The sequence below is a fragment of the Perissodus microlepis genome, chromosome 6 (genome assembly GCF_051167445.1).
Source record: "Perissodus microlepis isolate ML-2025 ecotype Zambia chromosome 6, ASM5116744v1, whole genome shotgun sequence".
NCBI lineage: Eukaryota > Metazoa > Chordata > Actinopteri > Cichliformes > Cichlidae > Perissodus > Perissodus microlepis.
The window spans coordinates 38,334,003-38,354,811 of NC_140466.1; the positions used below are offsets into that span (position 1 = coordinate 38,334,003).

The 20,809-nt window shown below is 41.4% G+C and overlaps 1 protein-coding gene across 1 annotated transcript in view; it reads right to left on the minus strand.

The window, feature by feature from the left end:
* Positions 1-2,016: 2,016 nt before the first annotated feature.
* The window catches only part of gtpbp2b (GTP binding protein 2b), a 32,163-nt gene continuing 13,370 nt past the window's right edge, over positions 2,017-20,809 (minus strand). The window contains exons 8-12 of the mRNA XM_084932299.1: positions 14,477-14,612; positions 8,537-8,595; positions 8,111-8,282; positions 5,719-5,883; positions 2,017-5,640 (exon numbers count right to left, since the gene is read on the minus strand). Coding sequence (XP_084788425.1) covers positions 5,452-5,640; positions 5,719-5,883; positions 8,111-8,282; positions 8,537-8,595; positions 14,477-14,612 — 721 coding nt within the window. The 3' untranslated portion in view covers positions 2,017-5,451. The remainder of the gene's footprint in view (positions 5,641-5,718; positions 5,884-8,110; positions 8,283-8,536; positions 8,596-14,476; positions 14,613-20,809) is intronic.

The following is a 20,809-nucleotide window of genomic DNA, read 5'->3' on the forward strand; positions in this document are numbered from 1 at the left end:
GACAGGGCTTTTGTAATTGACTTAAGATCAGAGCAGGACCGTGGGACTTGGAAGGGGGAAAGTGTGCCTGTGGGAAGCAAATCCGAGGAGGGAGGGTTGAGGTCAGATGATGCCCTTAGTGATCTGAGCAGGCAGGAGGAGAGGCAGGTGGCAGACACAGACGCTGGACCGTAACCTAGGCACACGAAGGCCGAATTAATGTACCTCATGTAACACATACATACAAAGCTTTTGCAGGGAGCCTGATTACCACAGAGGGGTGACTAACAGACTGGCGTGGAGCATCCGTCAGCGCAGGGTTAAATAGTCCTCCAGGCAATTGCCCGGAATCGGATGCAAGTGTGATGGTGATGGCCCAGCCCGGGGTGCGGCCACCAGGGCATCCCACACACTCCTCAGTGTGTGGGATCGTAAGACCGGTACCGGTCCATGGCCCGGGGGTTGGGGGCCGCTGTTTAGGGTATGTCTCTACCAGCTTTGCACATCTAGAGACTGAAATTCTTGCCCATTCTTCTTTGCAAAACAGCTCCAGCTCAGTCAGATTAGATGGACAGCGTTTGTGAACAGCAGTTTTCAGATCTTGCCACAGATTCTCAATTGGATTTAGATCTGGACTTTGACTGGGCCATTCTAACACATGGATTTGTGTTAGAGCACTAAGGATTCGCTGAAAAATCCCCAACTGAAGATGGAGCCGAAGACGGAACTGTTACGAAAAGCTGAAGAGAGCAAGCTATCTTTCAAGAAGTGGATCAGCTCTCCACAGTCAACTAGCACTGCTAGTTGTGTAGCATCCCTGAAGATTGTAAAGAGGAGGAAGCCATTCACAGACGGAGAATATATGAAAGAATCGTTCATAAAAATATCAGAGGATCTATTCTCCGACTTTAAAAACAAGCAGGAAATTGTTCCGAAAATTAGAGAAATGCCTCTTTCTGCAAAGATCGTCAGAGACAGGACCATTAAAATGGCAGAAAACATCAGCAGTAGGCAAATTGACGACATCAATTCAGCTCAATCATTTTCAATTGCCTGTGATGAGTCAAGTGAACGATGTTGAGCAGACAGCACTGTTATGCAGATATGTCAACTGTTATGGGCCGCGGGAAGAACTGATTGAACTCATACCGCTAAAGGGCCAAACACGAGGGCAGGACATTTGTGAGGCTGTTGTGAGTTGTCTAGAAGCTAAAGGAAAAAACACCACTCACCTGGTGTCAGTGTCTACTGATGGGGTACCCAGTATGAGAGGAGCACATTAGGCTTGGTGAATTTACTTCAAAAGTCACTGGATCGAGAGCTGATGGCGTTTCACTGCATCCTCCACCAAGAAGCACTGTGCGCAGAAACATTCACCCCTGAATGTGTTGAAGTGATGAACCTCGTTATCAAGATAGTGAACAAAATAATCGCGAACAGATTAAGCCACCGACAGTTTTGTTCATTGTTAGAAGAAGTCGACAACGCATATTCCGATCTCCTGCTGCACAACAAAGTCTGGTGGCTGTCCAGGAGAGAGGCGCTGAAACGCTTCGCTACATGTCTAGAGCATGTGAAAACTTGGAAAGCAAAGGCCTCTGCTATCCTGAACTGGAAGACCTCGATTGTCTGGGTAAATTTTACTTCATGGTGATTATGACAAGTCACTTGAACACGCTGAATAAAACTCTCCAAGTAAAGGGAAGCACGGCCCTGCAGACGCTGGAGAATGTTTTGGCATTTGAGCGCAAGATGACAGTGTTCGCAAGAGATGGACAAAAAGGTACGCTCTCTCACTTCCCCTCCCTAAGAGAGTTCAAAAAAGCGAACAATCAAAAAAATTATGATTATTCCCACCGTGCCATCATTGCATCAAGCAAGTCTGATCTAGAAATTGAACTGGCCAACATAGTGGATAAAGATTTGTGGGTAAATAAGTTCAAAACACTGACTGCTGGCTGAGAAAAAACCCGGAGAGGATGAGAGAACACTGACATGGACTCTGTAAATGGCCTGTATTTGTATAGCGCCTTACTATCAAATCAAATCAAATTTATTTATATAGCACATATTAAAACAACAGTGTTGACCATAGTGCTTCACAGTCAGTAAAAGCATGAGACAATTAAAACAAACAATAAAACAGGGCAACAAACAATAGGTAACAACACAACAAGCTAGAACAGCCAACTAGTTAGAATCAAAAGCCAAAGTAAAAAGATAAGTTTTAAGACGTGATTTAAAAGACTGGATAGACTCGGCAGTACGAATATGAACAGGGAGGTTATTCCAGAGTCTGGGTGCCACGGTTGCAAAGGCCCGGTCACCTCTCGACTTCATTCGAGACCTAGGTTGTGCTAGGAGCCTGTGATTGGATGATCTAAGTGCTCTGTTGGGATTGTATAAGTGGAGTAGTTACTAGTTCCTAAGGACCCCAAAGCGCTTTACACATTCAGTCATCCACCCATTCACACACACATTCACACACTGGTGATGGCAAGGTACATTGTAGCCACCGCTGCCCTGGGGCGCACTGACAGAGGCGAGGCTGCCGGACATTGACGCCACCAGGCCCTCTGACCACCACCAGTAGGCAGTGGGTGCCCAAGGACACAACGGCCGAGACTGTCGGAGCCGGGGCTCGAACTGGCCACCTTCTGATTACAAGACGAACTCTTGAGCCACGATCATCCACAACGACGCTGTCAAAGATGCTCCTAATTTTCTTTTTCTTTTTAAAGCTGCTAAGTTGCAGCTAAATGTTTTATTTATTTTTATTTATTGTTTTATTTATATTAAAGTGGGTTGGTTTTTATTTTACTTTTACACAAATATAGGAAGAACTTAAATAGGCCTACAGTTCAGTTTAAGATATGTCAAAGCAGGCCTACAAATGCACACTGCACTTCTGTTGTTTTATTTAGTTTTTAATTAAAAAAAAAAGAAAAAAAGATAGAAACTTAAAAGTTTACAAGTTCTGTTATTTTTTGCGGCTCCCGCCTATTTTCTTTGGGCAGATGAGGGGGCAAAATGGCTCTTTTGATGATAAAGGTTGCAGACCCCAGGATTAGAAGTTCCCAAGTCCGGATGGAGGAAACAAATGCAAAAGACTACCATGATATGGAAATGTTGTGGAAGATTTTTTTTAAAACTGACAGACTGACAGCCATTTCCTCATGCTTCCAGCATTGGTACTAAACTCAGAAAAGCTGAGAAGATGGAGAACAAAACCATTTTTCATAATACGATGTCTAAAACAAACATCCTCTGTGTTAAAGTTGCAAATTGATGAAAGCAGAATTTGCATTTCTTACTGTTACTTTTTTATTTCTCACTAAAAGGGACGGTCAGTAAAAACTAATAAATTCACCCCATAACATTTAAATGTTCAGCTCTAGCATGTCACACCTTTCAGTACCACCTCCACGTTACACTGTACTGCAGAACTGGTAGTCTCCAACATGCAGAATCAAAATACAAAGTGCGAAATCAACCATCACTCTATTAAACAGCAATAAGATTGAAATGCTACACAGGATCAAGGAAAGTACATTCAATATTTAGCTTTACAATTGCACAGAACCCCAGAAAAATGAAGTTTACCTGCATAAACACTCCACCACATGTGTGTTATACTTGAAATGTGTGTTTGTTTGTTTTTTAATCACTCAAAGGGCATGCAGGTTAGGTTTAGCTGCAAAAGCTGCCTGGCTTATAAAATGTACAAACTTCTAATACAGCCAACAAATATGAATGGAGAGTTGGAACAAACTGGAAACCTAGTTGCAAATATTTCTGTAATTCATAAATGCAGATACTGAATGTACAGGATTTGATGGTTAAGAATTTAATGCCAGTTTCTTCTACAAAATTTTTTTTCACCTTCTTGAGGGAAAAGGAACCTGTCACACTCCTGGAACACAGTGACTTATGATGCATTTAACTAACAGCTTAACTCCGGACGAAAATATATATTTCATCCAACATTCAGAAAGTAAATCATCCTCAAAAAATAACTGTAATGAAATCACCTGGTCGTCCTGCAGAAATAAGTCTAAGTACTAGCATGAAGTATGTTTTTACAGTTCTGAACACAAACTAGTACAATGTGATCTCAAATCAAAAGACCAAACATTTTTTTGAATCACCAAAACATCTTAGACTATGTTCACACTGCAGGCGAAAATGCATCAAATCCGACTTTTCTGACCCTATGCGACCCATATCCGATCACAGAAACTGAGGTTTTGGACTTGATCTAGTGAACACTAGAGCGCATTTGCTGTTGCATTTTATTTGTAGTGTGAACAACCAGACAAAAAAAAGAGTTGAATTTGATCAAAAAATCGGAATTTAGCATTAAGACCTGCAGTGTGAATGTAGCCGTAGTTAACCATTCAGTACATATAGATCAGTCATTGCAATAATTAGTCCAGCAGTCCCCAACCCCCAATCTGTGGCAAAACTTCAAATTAATCTTCAGGCTTAAGTCCACTATGGTCATCCAGCTTAACTTAAGACACAAATGTTTGTTGGAAAACAGCCTGAGTCATTTCGTACCGGGCCGCGAGAGTTGAGGCTCGGGTGTGAAATTGATGGTTTTCAGGGTTTTCTATCATTAACTCAGTTAACTGGGTCTTTTCCCTTGTTGTAGTTGTGTGTCTTATTTGGAAATATTTACGCATTACCATAGCGACCAGCGAGCATTAAGGGTCAGAGAGGAGGATGTTACTCTCAATGTTGTTGGCGCATTTCGGGAGGATGTTGCTAATGAAGTTACACACTTCTGGTGATAATTTGAAATCACAAATTAATAGTTTGCCCACCAATGTTGTCAGATAATGGCGCCTGACTCATCCAATGCTTTGTGACAAATACCCCAGTCAATGGCTAGACCACGAAAAAACCACGCAAGGGTCTAAAATGTTTGGCATCATAAGCAGACTCCTTAGAAAGGAATCCACCTAAGACTAATGAAAATAAAGTATGTGCTAAATATAATCTTCCCTCACCAAATTTCTTGATGAGTTTAAGCGTGCAAACATGTCTCTGAGACAGTACGAAGAGCGAGGTCAATCCGTCGTGCACATCAAGAGAAACAGAATTACACCTTCACTCCACATCAGCAATGAGTAAGCACTATTCATGCTTTTAAAATACTCCTGCTATCTTCCAATGACAGCGGCAATGATAAAAAGGAACCTTTTAATCAATCTGTGGCAAAACTTCAAATTAATCTTCAGGCTTAAGTCCACTTAATGGTCATCCAGCTTTAACTCAAGATATGAATGTTTGCTGGAAAACAGCCTTTCTGATATCACCGCAGGAACGGATGAGGACAGAAACATAGATCCAAGACAGGTGGGACTCCAACATGATGTGCATGGCTAAATTTGATCAGAGACCTATGTTCCCCAAGCAGTCATCATTCTCACTGCCTCAACATCTGTCTGTTTGATGAAGGAGCAATTTTTAATAATCCTGCAGGTTCTGGTCGTGGTTCTGGTTGTGATTCTGAGAAGGGGGCAGCAGGCAGGTGACATGGCCGATGCCTTTGGTGACACCCTCCCTGAAGAGAAGCTTAGCGCCCAGGCGCAAGTACTCGGGGTGTTTGATAAAGCGGAAACGAACAACAGCTCTCTCGCCAGTACGCAGCTCATCCTGCAGCAGAAATCCAAGGTTACATGATGTGGTTACATAGAAGCTTGAAAAATAATCATGTATTATGTAATTTCAAACCTTTCCATGAAGGCACTCCACAGTGGCAGTCTGCCTGACATTACCAACATGTATGGTGACCTGTGACCCCCGACGGAAAGTCTTGGCATGGAAGAGCAGGACAATGGCAGCTTCAAACTGACAGCAGATGGTTGGGTTCATCTTGGGACTGACCATCACCATGCCCTGTAACACCAATAACACACTGATGTAACCACAGGTTGTTATCAGCAGTTGTAGAATATTTGCAGGTCTTACAGGTATCAAAAAGCAGTCCTTTATCCATTAGTGCGCAACTTGTTAAGAATAAATTGAAATTTTCCTACAAGTTGGTTGTGCACACTGTCAGACATTTCCAGGTGGTAGAATCCAAAACTAGCTTCTATCATCCATAAGTTCAAGCTCACAAGAGAAATGTTTCATTTTTGGATAAATAATATGCCCACCTTCTAATACACAGGTTGGTATTTGACGAGCAACGCTGGGTTCACATCCATCAACATATACAAGTTGTCAAAAACAAATGTATCAGCAATTTAGCATAAAAACATTCGATGGAAAGACAATACACTTTCCTCACATGAAACTATGCAAGTTAAGTGCAATATTGTCTCCTGTTGTATTCAGTTTGAATATTGATGATCTTTCTGTCAAGTTAAATGAATGTAAGACTGGGTGTATGGTGGGTAACCTCCATGATGATTTGGTCATTTTGTCTCCCTACAGTCCTGGTTTGCAGTAGTTACTTAGTTTGTGCTAGTTATAGTGCCCAGGATGATATTGCTTTTAACCCTAAAAAGCATGTTATTGTGATTGTTACAACTAAGGAGGATGACAAGGTAAATTTTCCATCTTTTCATTTAGCAACCAAGTACTGGATGTGGGGAACAACGTATAAAACTTGGGTCATATCTTAACAAGTGATCTCTGTAATGATGATGATGATGTGAAAAGACAGTGCTGTGAAGGTGTACGAGCAAGCTAATATCTTGGCACGTAAATCTGGCACTTTTTTTTAAGCCTATTGTACTTTAAAAAAAAAATACGGGTCATTTATGGTGTAATTATAGTAAAGCCATAACCAAAGCCAAACCATAGCCAAAAAACTGCAAGTGGCTTTTCAGGATGCATTTAGAATTTTCCTTAGACTTCCAAGTTGGACATCTGCAAGTCAAATGTTTTTCATGAGCAACATCCCACCTTTTCATGCCTTACTCAGGAACTATATGTGCCAATTTATGTGCCATTTGAATGAGTCAAGAAATTCAATAGTCTTGTGAGTTTTGTCTTTGTTGTTTTTCTTTTAATTATATGGACTAATTTTCTCTGAAAAAAAAAATACAATACAAAGCTACATCATCTCTCTGAACTTGTGTTCTCACCACTTGTGGTGTCTGCAGTTTCACCAATGACCTTAAAAATGTGCAGAGACCAAATATGTGAATTTCTGTTTGGATTACCAGGAAGTAATCTGAGGGCTCAAATTATGGTCATAAAAATTTTGTGTTTTGTAACCTTGTAACCCAAAAAATCTGAACATGTTATGTTTGTGCATCGATAGGTAAGAATTTCAGTGTGCGTAAAAAAGATTTGTGTTTGTAAAAAAAATTACAAGTTATAGCTGAAAGGAAGAAATTTCTGGTCAAAATTTGTACTTTTAAGTTGAAACTCACACACAAGCGAGGGAACTTGAGCACAGAGTTACAACTACGCAGTCTGATTTACAAGTACAAAATATTTATGACCACAGTTAGAGCCCATAGTAATCTGATAACAGCAGCTGTACTGACAGCAGTCCAGATGTGCATGAGGAGATGACCTACAAGGGTACACTGTGCAAATTTAAACTGAGTGAAGTTGTTGAGTTTTAGAGTCACAGAAGAAGTCACTATATCAAGGAAAGATAAATTGATTGAGACACTTTGTATGTAGGATTTGCAGAGTTTTTACTTCCTAGACAATTCTTGCATGTACGTTAGAACATTTTGGGTTGTCGTCTGTCCTCGCCAATTATAGAGATCCTTTCCTCAACACATTGGGGGACAATTCAAAACAACCGTTGCTTCAAGTTACCTCTTTATATTGTAAGGTAAAGATCCTGAACTAATAACAGAATACTCTGTATTTTTAGCATGAGTCTGGTCTGTGTTTCGCAGAGAAATTAAACACCATTAATAAATTTGAAAAAATGCGACCATGAAGGTCGACTGAGATCTTTCCCTCTGTGTTTTCCAAATTCTCAAAGGAACTGGAAAGTAACTTCCAGTATAAATAAAAGAGAGCAAACAAAATATGCAATATACACACACACAGATGTATGAATTTGTGTAAGTTACATTTAAAAAAAAAAAAAACCTGAATTCCCCTTTAAATCATCTCCTACATCCTTTCATGTCTTTAGGTGGCCTCTGACCTTGCGCAATAGTGAACGGTCAAAGTTTCCCAAAGCCAGCGTTGCAGCCTGTCCAGCCCTCAGCACTCTGCAGGCAGAGCGGTTCCTCTGGATACTGCCCACCTTCAGACGCAGAAAACGGCCCTCATCAGTTGGACCCACCACCAGCCTCTCACCCTCCCTACACATTCCACTGAAACACAGACCGTCACACAAACACAAACTGCTCTTAGTGTAATGCACGGCACTTTCCATGATTACAAAGACCTGGTCTGTGTCCAACCAAGGACCCGTAAAATGAAAAGCTGCGATATATTATCAAAGATTCTATTCTTATAAAAGTCATGTGTTATATATATCTCTATGAATATTTGGGGTTCCCACTGTTTCAAGAATAAAATTTAAAATAATATTGACAACATATTAAAGCAGACAGTGCTATCTCACCTGTACAGAGTTCCTCCAACCACAGTCCCAACGTCAGGAACTGAGTAGATCTCATCAACCTTCAAACACAGAAACGATTAAATATCAGTCTGCGCTTTCCACACTCCAGCATGCAAGTCACACACACGTCTCTACCACATTCTATTAGGGGCTGGTGTGTGTGTGTGGTGTGTTTTTGTTTTCTTTTTCCTTTTTCGGCGCAGGGTAGGCAGGGCGGTGATTCGCAGGATCCCCAGCACACCTGTGGCAAATCAGGCCGGAGCTTTTATAGGGAGCTGACATCTGGTGTAAGAGTATTGCCTCTTCCACAAGTAGTAACGTGCGAGTTCGCTCTCTAGATTGGAATCTACGACCTGCCGAGTGTTTTAAGTTCTTATTTTCCTTCCACCAGCCTGCCTCGCTCCCCGACTGCCTGTCTGTGCCTCTGAAGACTGTTTAATCGGTCTGAACTGGGAATCACCTTGCCTACCAATTCAATTACATTCAAATTCTTAATTACTTATTCCCCAAAGGGGAAATTTGTTTAGCAGCAAGACAACAATAAGAGTAAACAAAACAATAATGTTAATAATAATTAGAGATGGCACGATACCACTTTTTTATGTCCGATACCGATATTATAAATTTGGATATCTGCCGATACCGATATGAATCCAATATAGTGTGTTTTTTAATCAATAAAACGTTTTTTTAATATCTTGCTGCATTTTGTATAAGTTCATACTCAAGTTTAAATAAACAACAACACTAAAGCTATTCTGTTATACCTGTATGTAAAAAATACACTGCACCCAAAATATTTCATAGTTCAGCAAAACTGATCAATCTAATAAACTTGAACCTACTCCATCCTCCCTATTCTGGTATTTTAAAGAGTACTTAGCAGAAATATTAAGCAACCTAACTAATAGGGTTGCAAACTCCCAGCAAAAGAAAATAGGGAACCACCCTCCACCTCATGATGCTTAATCGATGTAATCAAATTTAATTTGATGCAGGGGAAAAATGCACAGAAATAAATTATTTTTCAAGAATAATTAAATAGATTCAACATCTTTCTTCTACAGAATTGCAGACTGCACAGATGGTATCTTCCCAAAGGAAAAAGTACTATAGCTTACTAGGGTATATTAGACTTAATAGTTACTATATACAGTAATGGACTTCTATACATTTTACATCACATTAAAACTTTGGGTGTAAGAGTCAGATAATTATTTATTAAAAGCTAGACATTTTAAATGAGAATAAGAAAGAAAAGTATGTCTTTGTGCCCCTTTTCCCTGTTCATGCTCTATCGACCCCCCTGGCTAAACTTTGCTAGATCCGCCCCTGCACAGTTACCAGCCGTCAGCTACGTAAAAAAGGATCCTGGTGTAGAAAGTAATATTAAATAAATTCTAACAACAGCATATCAAGGTTAAACGTGCTGCTGTTGTTCAGCCGCTGGTTTCCTCTTTCTGGCGCGAAGTGGGCCAAAAACTAAGAAGAGAGACGGACTCCCGACAGAAAAGCCGATCAGCTGATCATTGATCAGTTTCACGATTGAAGTAGCAGCAGGAGAGAGAGAGAGAGAGGCAGTCGCTTCATATATCGGTTGTTAAGCTTAACATGGGAATGCTTTACAAACATTCAGAGATGAACTTACACACTTGCTTTACTTCTCTCTGGGATAACTTCCTCGGAGATGAAATGCTGGTTTGGTGGTGAGGCTACAAATACACACAGCCGCTCTATCACGTGATGCATACTGCTGCTACGTGCTACGGTTATGAGCCGAGTTACGGCGTGTAGCAAGTTTTGTGAGGTGCTTTTTTTGATATTTAATGGATCGGATTACATTTTTTATTTCTCGCCGATATCCGATCCAGTAATTTGGGTCAGTATCGGACCGATACCGATACGTAATATCGGATCGGTCCATCTCTAATAATAATAATAACAATAATGATGATAAAAAGCCATTAAGGCCTAAGCCATTAAGTTATTTGACATTAAGGAGATGGGTTGCACCGCGAGCAGCCCACACACTCCACCTGCCTCAGCCTTTGTTCCCGTTAAACCTCTTTCCGAGTCTGTAACTCAGTTTGTGCCAAGTAAGCTCTCCAACTCTCCTCCTAACTTATTTTCATCCTTGCCTTTTGTGTTCAGTCTCTAATTCTGTTCTGTTCTCCTCCCATAGACCGGTCGAGTGCCCTGCCAGTTTTCCCGCACACCCCCGAACTGTTTGTGTTTTCTCTCTCTGTCACTGTGAATAAAACACCGTCACTGTAAATACAACACTGTCACTGTGAAACCCCTGGTGTCTGCATGTTCTGCTACCTGGGCCCACCACAGTTACTACCTAACACATTCTTTACCCTATACCAGGGGTCAGCAACCTTTCACATCCAAAGAGCCATTTGGACCTGGTTTCCACGCAAAAGAAAACACTGGGAGCTGCAAATACTTTTTGACATCTGAAATGAAGATAACACTGTATATATTGTTTTTTACCTTTATGCATTGTGTGAACAACTAAGTTGCTTATGAAATCCTTGAAGTGCTACAGAGAAAATTACATTTTATTTATGTAATTAACACATTTTGAACTCTTAAAGAAATATAACAAAAGGAAAGACACCAACATGAACTAAAATGATCCATGTAGCAAACAAAAACTGTTGTGAGCTGCCAAACTTATATCGCCTTCGGGCTTTTGGAGCCTTGACCTGACTTTTAAAAAATAATTGGAAAAAAGCACTATGCTGCTAAAAGAGGAAAAATAGATATTTGCAAAATTCTGCCTAAATATGTATTTTACCTGGTTAATGTGTGTGGCGGGGCGTGGTCTGCAGCACCGCTGCAGGGGAGGCGGACGCACCTGAGCGGCAACCACGATCACGCCTCACCGCCTTAACGTCTGTGCTATCCATGCTGTTGTGTTGTTGTTGGTATATGTCGGGCTGTGAGCTGAAAAGCTACAGCCGGCTGTATGCGTCAGCAACCGTGTGTGAAAAGTGGTCAATAAAGAGATGCTGAAAAGCGTGTTCATGCAAACATCGTCGGGTCTGCTGTGGTATGTTTACAATGGGACTTCTGCTCCTGAACCTCTGCGCTCAGCGTCTGCAAATCGGGGCTTTCATCTTTACGCAGGACTGTAAGCTGCCATCTGTGAGGCGTGAGCGGTGTTTGTTTTTAACATAGTTCACGGTGGAGAACAGCTGCTGACATAATGTGGATCCGAAGATCCATAATTGGCCTACCTGGGGTTGAAAGTCTCGATAAATGCACGGCGTTTCGGCGGGTACAACGGCTTCCGCGAGTGTGACGCTTATTTTGAGCGATGAAAAAATAATAGAATATAATTGTATTTTTATATTTCAATATCACAATAATCTTCCAATTAAAAAATAACTAACATAAATAAATTACACTTCAGCTAAATACTTCTAATTTATTTTCCCAAACCACACGGAGCCGCACTATAAGGACTAAAGAGCCGCATGCGGCTCCGGAGCCGCAGGTTGCCGACCCATGGCCTCTACTTACACTGTGGTAAACAGATGCTGCACAATGAAGAGTGGTAGTAAGACTGCGAGTGCAGCTGCAGTAATGTAATAATTCATCTGCTTGCTTTCCTGAGTGTTTGGCTGCTAGTCTGTTCGTTACTCCACTGCCACTTTCCCATGCTGTGAAACTCAGTACTGTCATCTTTACACTAATCCAATCATCTTCTTGCCCACCTTCTTTAAAGCCAATCAGCCACTCTGTGTGGTTTAAATCTCAGTGCTCTGTCATTCCCTCTTTCAGGTTCTCATTCGTGTAACCTGATCAGAGCTCCATCTTCTTCACCACAACCATCTAGACTGGGAGAGGTCTTATCCTAACTCTTGTCACGCCTGAGAATCTTTTCTGCCATGATGGTCCATCAGAGTCTAATCGCCAAATACATTAGTTTATCTGTCACAGTAAATCATGTTCATATCATCCAAATGATCTCTAGTTATTGAACTGATGTTGTGGGGAGACATATCTGTTTACTCATTGGTACTGTGGGAACTCAACTTCCTTATATACACATGTATATAAGGAAATAAATATTTCAAATGTCAAAATATCTGTAAGGGAAATAATTACATTTAAGTTCAAACTTGGTTTGGTGTACGGTTATAGTAGGTTAAGTTGTGAGAGGTATCTCAATTCCCCTCATATGGTCCCCAGGCAGCTGAACTGTGGCGTGAAGGCAATAAAGTAATATTAAAGTTAAAGAAAAGTTAGAGTTAGGTTAAGGTTAAAATTAATAAAGTTTCGGGTACTAGGGCTGTTTGATATAACAATATAAAAATGTCTATCGTTTCCTATTATGCTATCGTTTGTTTCGTGGTGTCGCAAAATAAACTGTTTATGGCAATATTTTCATGATTTTGATGGTCATTGTAGTGGCTATATCAATTTCTTAAAGTTCTCTCTTTCTCTTATGTTTAATATAACCACACCACAGATGGACAAGCAACTGTTTTTACGTGTTGTCGTTAGCAACAACGAGGTTAAAACCATAGCGTAGCTCCACCATCCGCTTGTTTGTTTTGCACATAAACCTTTCACAATAAAGTTCAAGATCCTGTTGAGACTTTTCAAAATAAACTGAATCCCGTTAAAGAGTGTGCAGAGTGTTTACAGATGAGAAGCAAAAAAGAGCCGTCAGGTGCTAAAAAATAAACCTTAGGCTCAAACGTTAGAACAGGCTTTTCCCCGCAGCACGCCGTGTAATAAATAAGCCTAAAGCTACTCCATCCTCCCTATTCTGGTATTTTAAAGAGTACTTAGCGGAAATATTAAGCAACCTAACCTTTTTCAAGAATAATTAAATAGATTCAACATCTTTCTTCAACAAATTTGCAGACTACACAGATGGAACCTTCCCAAAGGAAAAAGTACTTTGGCTTACTAGGGTATATTAGACTTAATAGTTACTATATACAGTAATGGACTTCTATACATTTTACATCACATTAAAACTTTGGGTGTAAGATTCAGATAGTTATTTATTAAAAGCTAGACATTTTAAATGAGAATAAGAAAGAAAAGCATTTCATTGTACCCCCCTTTTCCTGTTAATGCCCTACCTGCCCCCCTGGCTAAACTTTGCTAGACCCGCCCCTGCACAGTTACCAGCCATCAGCCACGCAGAAAAGGATCCTGGTGTAGAAAGTAATATTAAATAAATTCTAAGAACAGCTTATCAAGCTTAAACCTGCTGCTGTTGTTCAGCCTCTTTCTTGCGCAAAGTGGGCGATAAAGAAACAAGAGAGGCGGAGTCGTGACAGAAAAGCCAATCAGCCGATTATTGATCAGTTTCATGATTGAAGTAGTGACAGGAGAGGGAGGGGGAGAGAAGAGGCACTCGCTCCATATATCGGTTGTTAAGCTTAACGTGGGAATGCTTTACAAACATTCAGAGATGAACTTACACACTTGCTTTACTTCTCTCTGGGATAACTTTCTCGGAGATGAAATGCCGGTTTGGTGGCGAGGCTCCAAATACTCAACCAGACTACTGAGAGGTCTCGCACGCCACAGCCGCTCTATCACGTGACGCATACTGCTCGACGTGCTAAGGTTATGAGCTGAGTTACGCCGTGTCGCAAGTTTTGTGAGGTGCTTTTGTGATATTTAATGGATCGGATTAAATTTTTTATTTCTCTCCGATATCCGATCCAGTAATTTAGGTCAGTATTGGACCGATACCGATACGTAATATTGGATCGGTCCATCTCTAGTGTCATGCATCGGTTAAAACCAATGACTATTGGTTTTAACCGATGCATGTTCAATAATGAAGTACTGGGTAAAGTTATACTGAGAATAAAGTAAATCTCAAGGAAATTAATTTAAGTCAGGGCTATGTCACCAGAAGTGATGGAAAAAAAGCACATGTGTGTATGTGGGTTTGGATACCTGAAACTCAGTGAGCTGCTGCATCAGCTCTTCCTGCTCCTTGCTGTTGCTCAGTGGAGGAAGGATGTTCAAAAAAACCTTCAGGAGGTCCAGATTCTCACCAGACACACTGGAAAGGGTGAAGATGGGTGTAATGCTGCAAATGTGCATCCAGCCAAACACACACACACACACACACACACACACACACACACACACACACACACACAGTGAAGTGAAAATTCAATTAAGTACATCATTAAGTGTAATATTTTTCCACTGTGGACATACAGATAAGTGAATTCACCAACACAAAACCGTTCTTAATAGAAATACAAGTTGATAATGGAATAATACACATACTACACACAATGTTACACCTTGGACACATAAAAGTTGTTGTGGAAATCTCTGACCAGTATCAATGGAGAACAAAGAAACTACAAGCTCCTGCTCCTGCAACAGAACACAAAGTGCTGTAATCAAATACTGAGCCACAACAAAAGACATAAAACTATTTCATGTATGAATGACTTTTACTTTTAAGATTTACAATACAGTTTAGTGCAACTACAACATAGTCATTATTTTCCTGTATAAATCGTTGGTTGTTATAATAAAAAATGTCAGTTGAACATATCATATAGCACACACACAGTGATATTTGAGAATTGAAATGAAGTTTATTGGATTTACAGAAAGTGTGCAATAATTCTAAGATGGCGCCGGTGAGGTCGGCTGCCGTCACGACTGCTCCGACCACTTTTTCTTTGTCTTTGTTTTTTAAGTTAGTTTTCAGCGTTTCTAAATCGGCAAAATCATCACCATTGGGTACATTAGGTATGACAGTGACACTCTTGTTTTGGTGAAAAAGGCCCGTCAGCGTCTCTACCACCTCAGACGCTTGAGAGACTTCCAACTGCCCTCCAAGGTGCTCAGGAACTTTTACTCGTGCACCATAGAGAGCATCCTGACGGGAAACATCTTAACCTGGTTCGGGAACAGCACCATGCAGGACAGGCGAGCTCTACAGAGGGTTGTGCGGTCAGCTGAGCGCACCGTCCGCTCCGAGCTCCCTGACCTGCACTCAATCTACAGCAGGCGGTGCTGGACCAAGGCCAGGAAGATCGTGAAGGACCTCAGCCATCCCAACAACAGACTGTTCTCTCTGTTGAGGTCAGGAAAGCGATTCTGCTCCCTGAAGACCAACACAGAGAGACTGAGGAGGAGCTTCTTCCCGCAGGCGATACAGTCTCTCAATCACACCACCACACAGTACTGACCCACACATATAGTTCTTACACACACACTGGACATTCTGGACATTGTTTTCACTTCATCACTTAAATCACTTTAAGCATATTTGCACTGCACAAGACAATGTGGCTTGCACAACACTGGTCACTATATTCTTCATTTCCAGTTAATACTTGTACAGCTGCTGTTATTGTGTGTATATATATATTTATTTATTTATATTTCTTCATACATTCTTATATAGTTCTATACTGTGTATTGTGTATTTTGTTGTACAGTTATTTTATTTTCAACTTTAATTTATATATTTTATCTTATTCTTTCCCAGTTAAATTTACCCTTCATTCTAATTTGTGTTGTACAGTTATTTCATTTTTAACCTTAATTTTTTTTTATTTTTTTTTTATATTTTATTCCTTCCTAGTTAAATTTACCCTTTTTAATTTTTCATATTTATTTCCTATCTTATTCATAGCCTTTTCCTTTTTTTTTCCTTTAGGTCACGAGCAGTTGTCTAAGCATTTCACTGCATATCGTACTGTGTATGACTGTGTACGTGACAAATAAAATTTGAATTTGAATTTGAATTTGATTTGATTTAATTGTTTAAACAAAATCAGACAGGTGCATAAATTTGGGCACCACAAAAAAACCCCAAAATCAATATTTATTAGATCCGCCTTTTGCAGAAATTACAGCCTCTAAACGCTTCCTGTAGGTTCCAATGAAAGTCTGGATTGTGGTTGAAGTTATTTTTGACCATTCCTCTTTATAAAACATCTCTAGTTCATTCAGGTTTAATGGCTTCCAAGCATAGACAGCTCTCTTTAACTCGCACCACAGATTTTCAATAATATTCAGGTCTGGGGACTGAGATGGCCGTTCCAGAACGTTGTACTGGTTCCTCTGCATGAATGCCTTAGTGGATTTTGAGCAGTGTTTCAGGTTGTTGAAAGATCCAGCCCCAGCGCAGCTTCAGCTTTGTCACTGATTCCTGGACATCGGTCTCCAGAATCTGCTGATACTGAGTGGAATCCATGTGTCCCTCAACTTTGACAAGATTCCCAGTCCCTGCACTGGCCACACAGACCCACAGCATGATGGAACCACCACCATATTTTACTGTAGGTAGCAGGTGTTTTTCTTGGAATGCTGTGTTCGTTTTCCTCCATGCATAACGCCCCTTGTTATGCCCAAATAACTCAATTTTAGTTTCATCAGTCCACAGCACCTTATTCCAGAATGAAGCTGGCTTGTCCAAATGTGCTTTAGCAAACCTCAAGCGGTTCTGTTTGTGCTGTGGGCGGAGAAAAGGCTTCCTCTGCATCACTCGCGCATACAGGATCTCCTTGCGTAAAGTGCGTCGAATGGTTGAACGATGCACAGTGACTCCATCTGCTGCAAGATGATGTTGTAGGTCTTTGGTGCTGGTCTGTGGGTTGACTCTGACTGTTCACCATTCATCACTTCTGTCTATCCGAGATTTTTCTTGGTCACTTTCTTGCCACTTTGAGCCTTAACTTGAACTGAGCCTGTGGTCTTCCATTTTCTCAATATGTTCCTAACTGTGGAAACAGACAGCTTAAATCTCTGAGACAGCTTTCTGTATCCTTCCCCTAAACCAGTGGTTCCCAAACTTTTTTTGCTAGGCCCCCCTTTGTTGTACAAGAAAAATGTTCGCCCCCCCTTCTCGCGCACGCACATGCACGAACACATCCTTCAACCACACACACCCATATTTTGCTCCATTGCAGTTTCTTTCACACCTCAAACATTTAGTAAACAATTAAGCAAATACAAGTAATCTGCAATAAATGACAGGTAGTGATAAAATAAACTAAATAAATAAATTTATCAAGTGGAAAAAAAGTTGGCGTTCATCCTCCAGCTTCACTGTGCTAATGTTACGCTAACATAGCTGTGTCACTAGCAATCACGTAGCACAACATTATATACCAGGTAGTCTAACTTCAGTAACCCTGCAAACGCCACTGCTGTTTAGTTTCCTGTCTTCCTGTCACCCACTTCCTGTCTTCATTTATGTTGGAAGTGGTAGCAGAGCTGCATCAAAAAAGCCAAACACCATTACAAAAAGAAGGTAGAAGAACACTTCTCCAACTCCAACCCCCGACGCATGTGGCAAGGACTCCAGACCATTACAGACTACAGGACCACCAAACCCTCCCCCGCATCCTCTGATGTCTCCTTCCTCAACAAGCTCAACAACTTTTATGCTCGTTTTGAGCGAGGGAACCCCGAAACCACAACCAAAGCAGACGTGACGCCAGACCACCAACCTCTGACTCTCTCCCCCACCGATGTAGGAGTGGTGCTGAGCAGGATCAATGTCCACAAGGCTGCAGGTCCTGATGGCATCCCCGGGCGTGTTCTCAGAGCGTGTTCTGGGGAGCTTGCAGGAGTGCTCACTTCAACCTGTCCTTGGCCCACGCTGTGGTACCGGCCTGCTTCAAATCCACCTCCATCGTCCCGATACCCAAAAACTCCAACCCATCTTGCCTCAATGACTACCGCCCAGTAGCACTCACCCCCATCATCACTAAGTGCTTAGAGCAGCTGGTCGTAGCACACTTCAAATCCTGTCTCCCCCCCACCCTGGACCCCCACCAATTCGCATACCGCCAGAACAGGAGCACAGAGGATGCAGTCTCCATCGCACTGCACTCTGTCCTCTCACACCTGGACAACAACAACACCTACGCCAGAATGCTGTTTATAGACTTCAGTTCAGCATTCAATACAATCCTCCCCTCACAACTCATCAGGAAACTGACAGACCTGGGCATCAGTTCCCTCATCTGCAAATGGTTACTGGACTTCCTGACCAACTGCCCCCAACATGTCCGGCTGGATAACCACTGCTCATCTACAATCACAATGAACACCGGTGTACCACAAGGCTGTGTGATGAGCCCTTTCCTCTACTCCCTCTTCACCCACGACTGCAGACCTGCTGATGGTTCCAACACCATCATTAAGTTTGCAGATGACACCACGGTGATTGGCCTCATCAGTGACAACGATGAGGCCGCCTACAGGGAGGAGGTGGATCGTCTGGCTGAGTGGTGCGACACAAACAACCTGCTGCTTAACACTGAGAAGACCAAGGAGCTCATCGTGGACTACAGGAGGAATGCTGACCCACATCCACCCATCCACATTAAGGGGATGGCTGTGGAGTGTGTGAGCAGCTTCAAGTTCCTGGGAGTCCACATCTCCGAGGATCTCATCTGGACGACCAACTGCTCCAAGCTGGTCAAGAAGGCTCACCAGCGCCTCTTCTTCTTGAGGACTCTGAGGAAGAACCACCTGTCCTCAGACATCCTGGGGAACTTCTATCGCTGCACCATCGAGAGCATCCTGACCAACTGTATAACAGTCTGGTACGGGAACTGCTCTGCCTCGGACCGGAAGGTGTTGCAGAGGGTCGTGAAAACTGCCCAGCGCATCGCCGGAGCATCACTTCCTGCCATAAAAGACATCTACAGGAAGCGGTGTCTGAAAAGGGCTGGGAAAATCATCAAAGACCCCAGTCACCCATCACATGGACTCTTCACCCTCCTGCCCTCTGGGAGGCGCTACAGGAGCCTCTGGACTAAGACCACCAGGTACCGGAACAGCTTCTTCCCCACAGCTGTCAGACTCCTGAACTCTGCCTCCTGACATCTGACCCACACTAAACTCATGGACTGGACATACACACACCACAACCACCTACACACACACACAATGGACAACTGTACCCTCAAACACACAATAATAACATGGACTGAACCACCACTCACAACCACTAGCACTTTATATAGCCTCTGTAGAAATTATCCACATATCTCACTTATCTTAACTGCACTACTGTATAGTTCTGTGTAAATAATCATTCTGTACATACGATAATTTTTAATCCTACAACTGTTTATAACTTCCATAGTTCACATTTCTGTATAGTTTTTTTTATTTCATATTTATATCCTGTTCATAGCCTGTACATACTTATAGTTATAGAATATTCACAACATACTTCATACCGGGTACATTATAACATACCATAATAGACCCATTTCTGTAATATACTTACATATCTATATTATTGTTAATATATATTGTAATATATCTATATCACTAAAGCACTTCTGGATGGATGCAAACTGCATTTCGTTGCCCTGTACCTGTGCATGTGCAATGACAATAAAGTTGAATTCTATTCTATTCTATTCTAATTAGTTTCAAAAATCTCTCAGTCAGAACATGGTATGTCATGTTTAGGTGGAAACTAGCGAGCTAACTTCCTGTTAACTTCTAACTCCGTTAAATTTAATAAATTCTGTTTTTATGGATGCCTGGATGTTAAACTTAATTGTTACACCTGCTAAAGCAGCAACGCTGATGATTTTCAGGGTTCGTACGGGTGCTTGAAATCCGTACGAACGGATGAGAGGAGAAATGATTCTCATTTCTCTCAGTGTTCGTTTGACTTTGGGACCTGAAGCAGACGGAGTTTTGGACCCAGATTACTCTGCGAAGCTCCTTACTACGGCAGCCGTAATGCTCTGACAATCCATCAAAACAGTTTTTAACAGATTTCTGCACACCAAAATCGGTTCGAGGTCAGTAAGCACAACCAGAATTCATACATAAGGCACACTCGATTTTTGAGAAAATTAAAGGATTTTAAGTGTGCCTTATAGTGTGGAAAATACGTTATACAGAAGAAAAGAATATATCGCGATATATATCGTTACCGCACGTGCTTCAAATTATATCGCGATATGGATTTTAGGCCATATCACCCAGCCCTAACTGTGTGTGTCTCCTACATGATATATTTAACTGGCATTTTTTATTGTAACAACCAACGATTTATACAGGAAAATAATGACTATTAACAAGGTTGCCCAAACTTTTGCATCCCACTGTAGGTAGAACATGCAAGGTCACTATTACAGTGCAATATTAATATTAGTGTTCATTAGTTTCTTTTCCTCCGTATTACCTGTTGGTGTCAGTCTTTGCTTTGGATGTGCATGAACAACAACATTGTGGTGATTACCCAAAATGCAATGCGATTCATGAATTCGACTT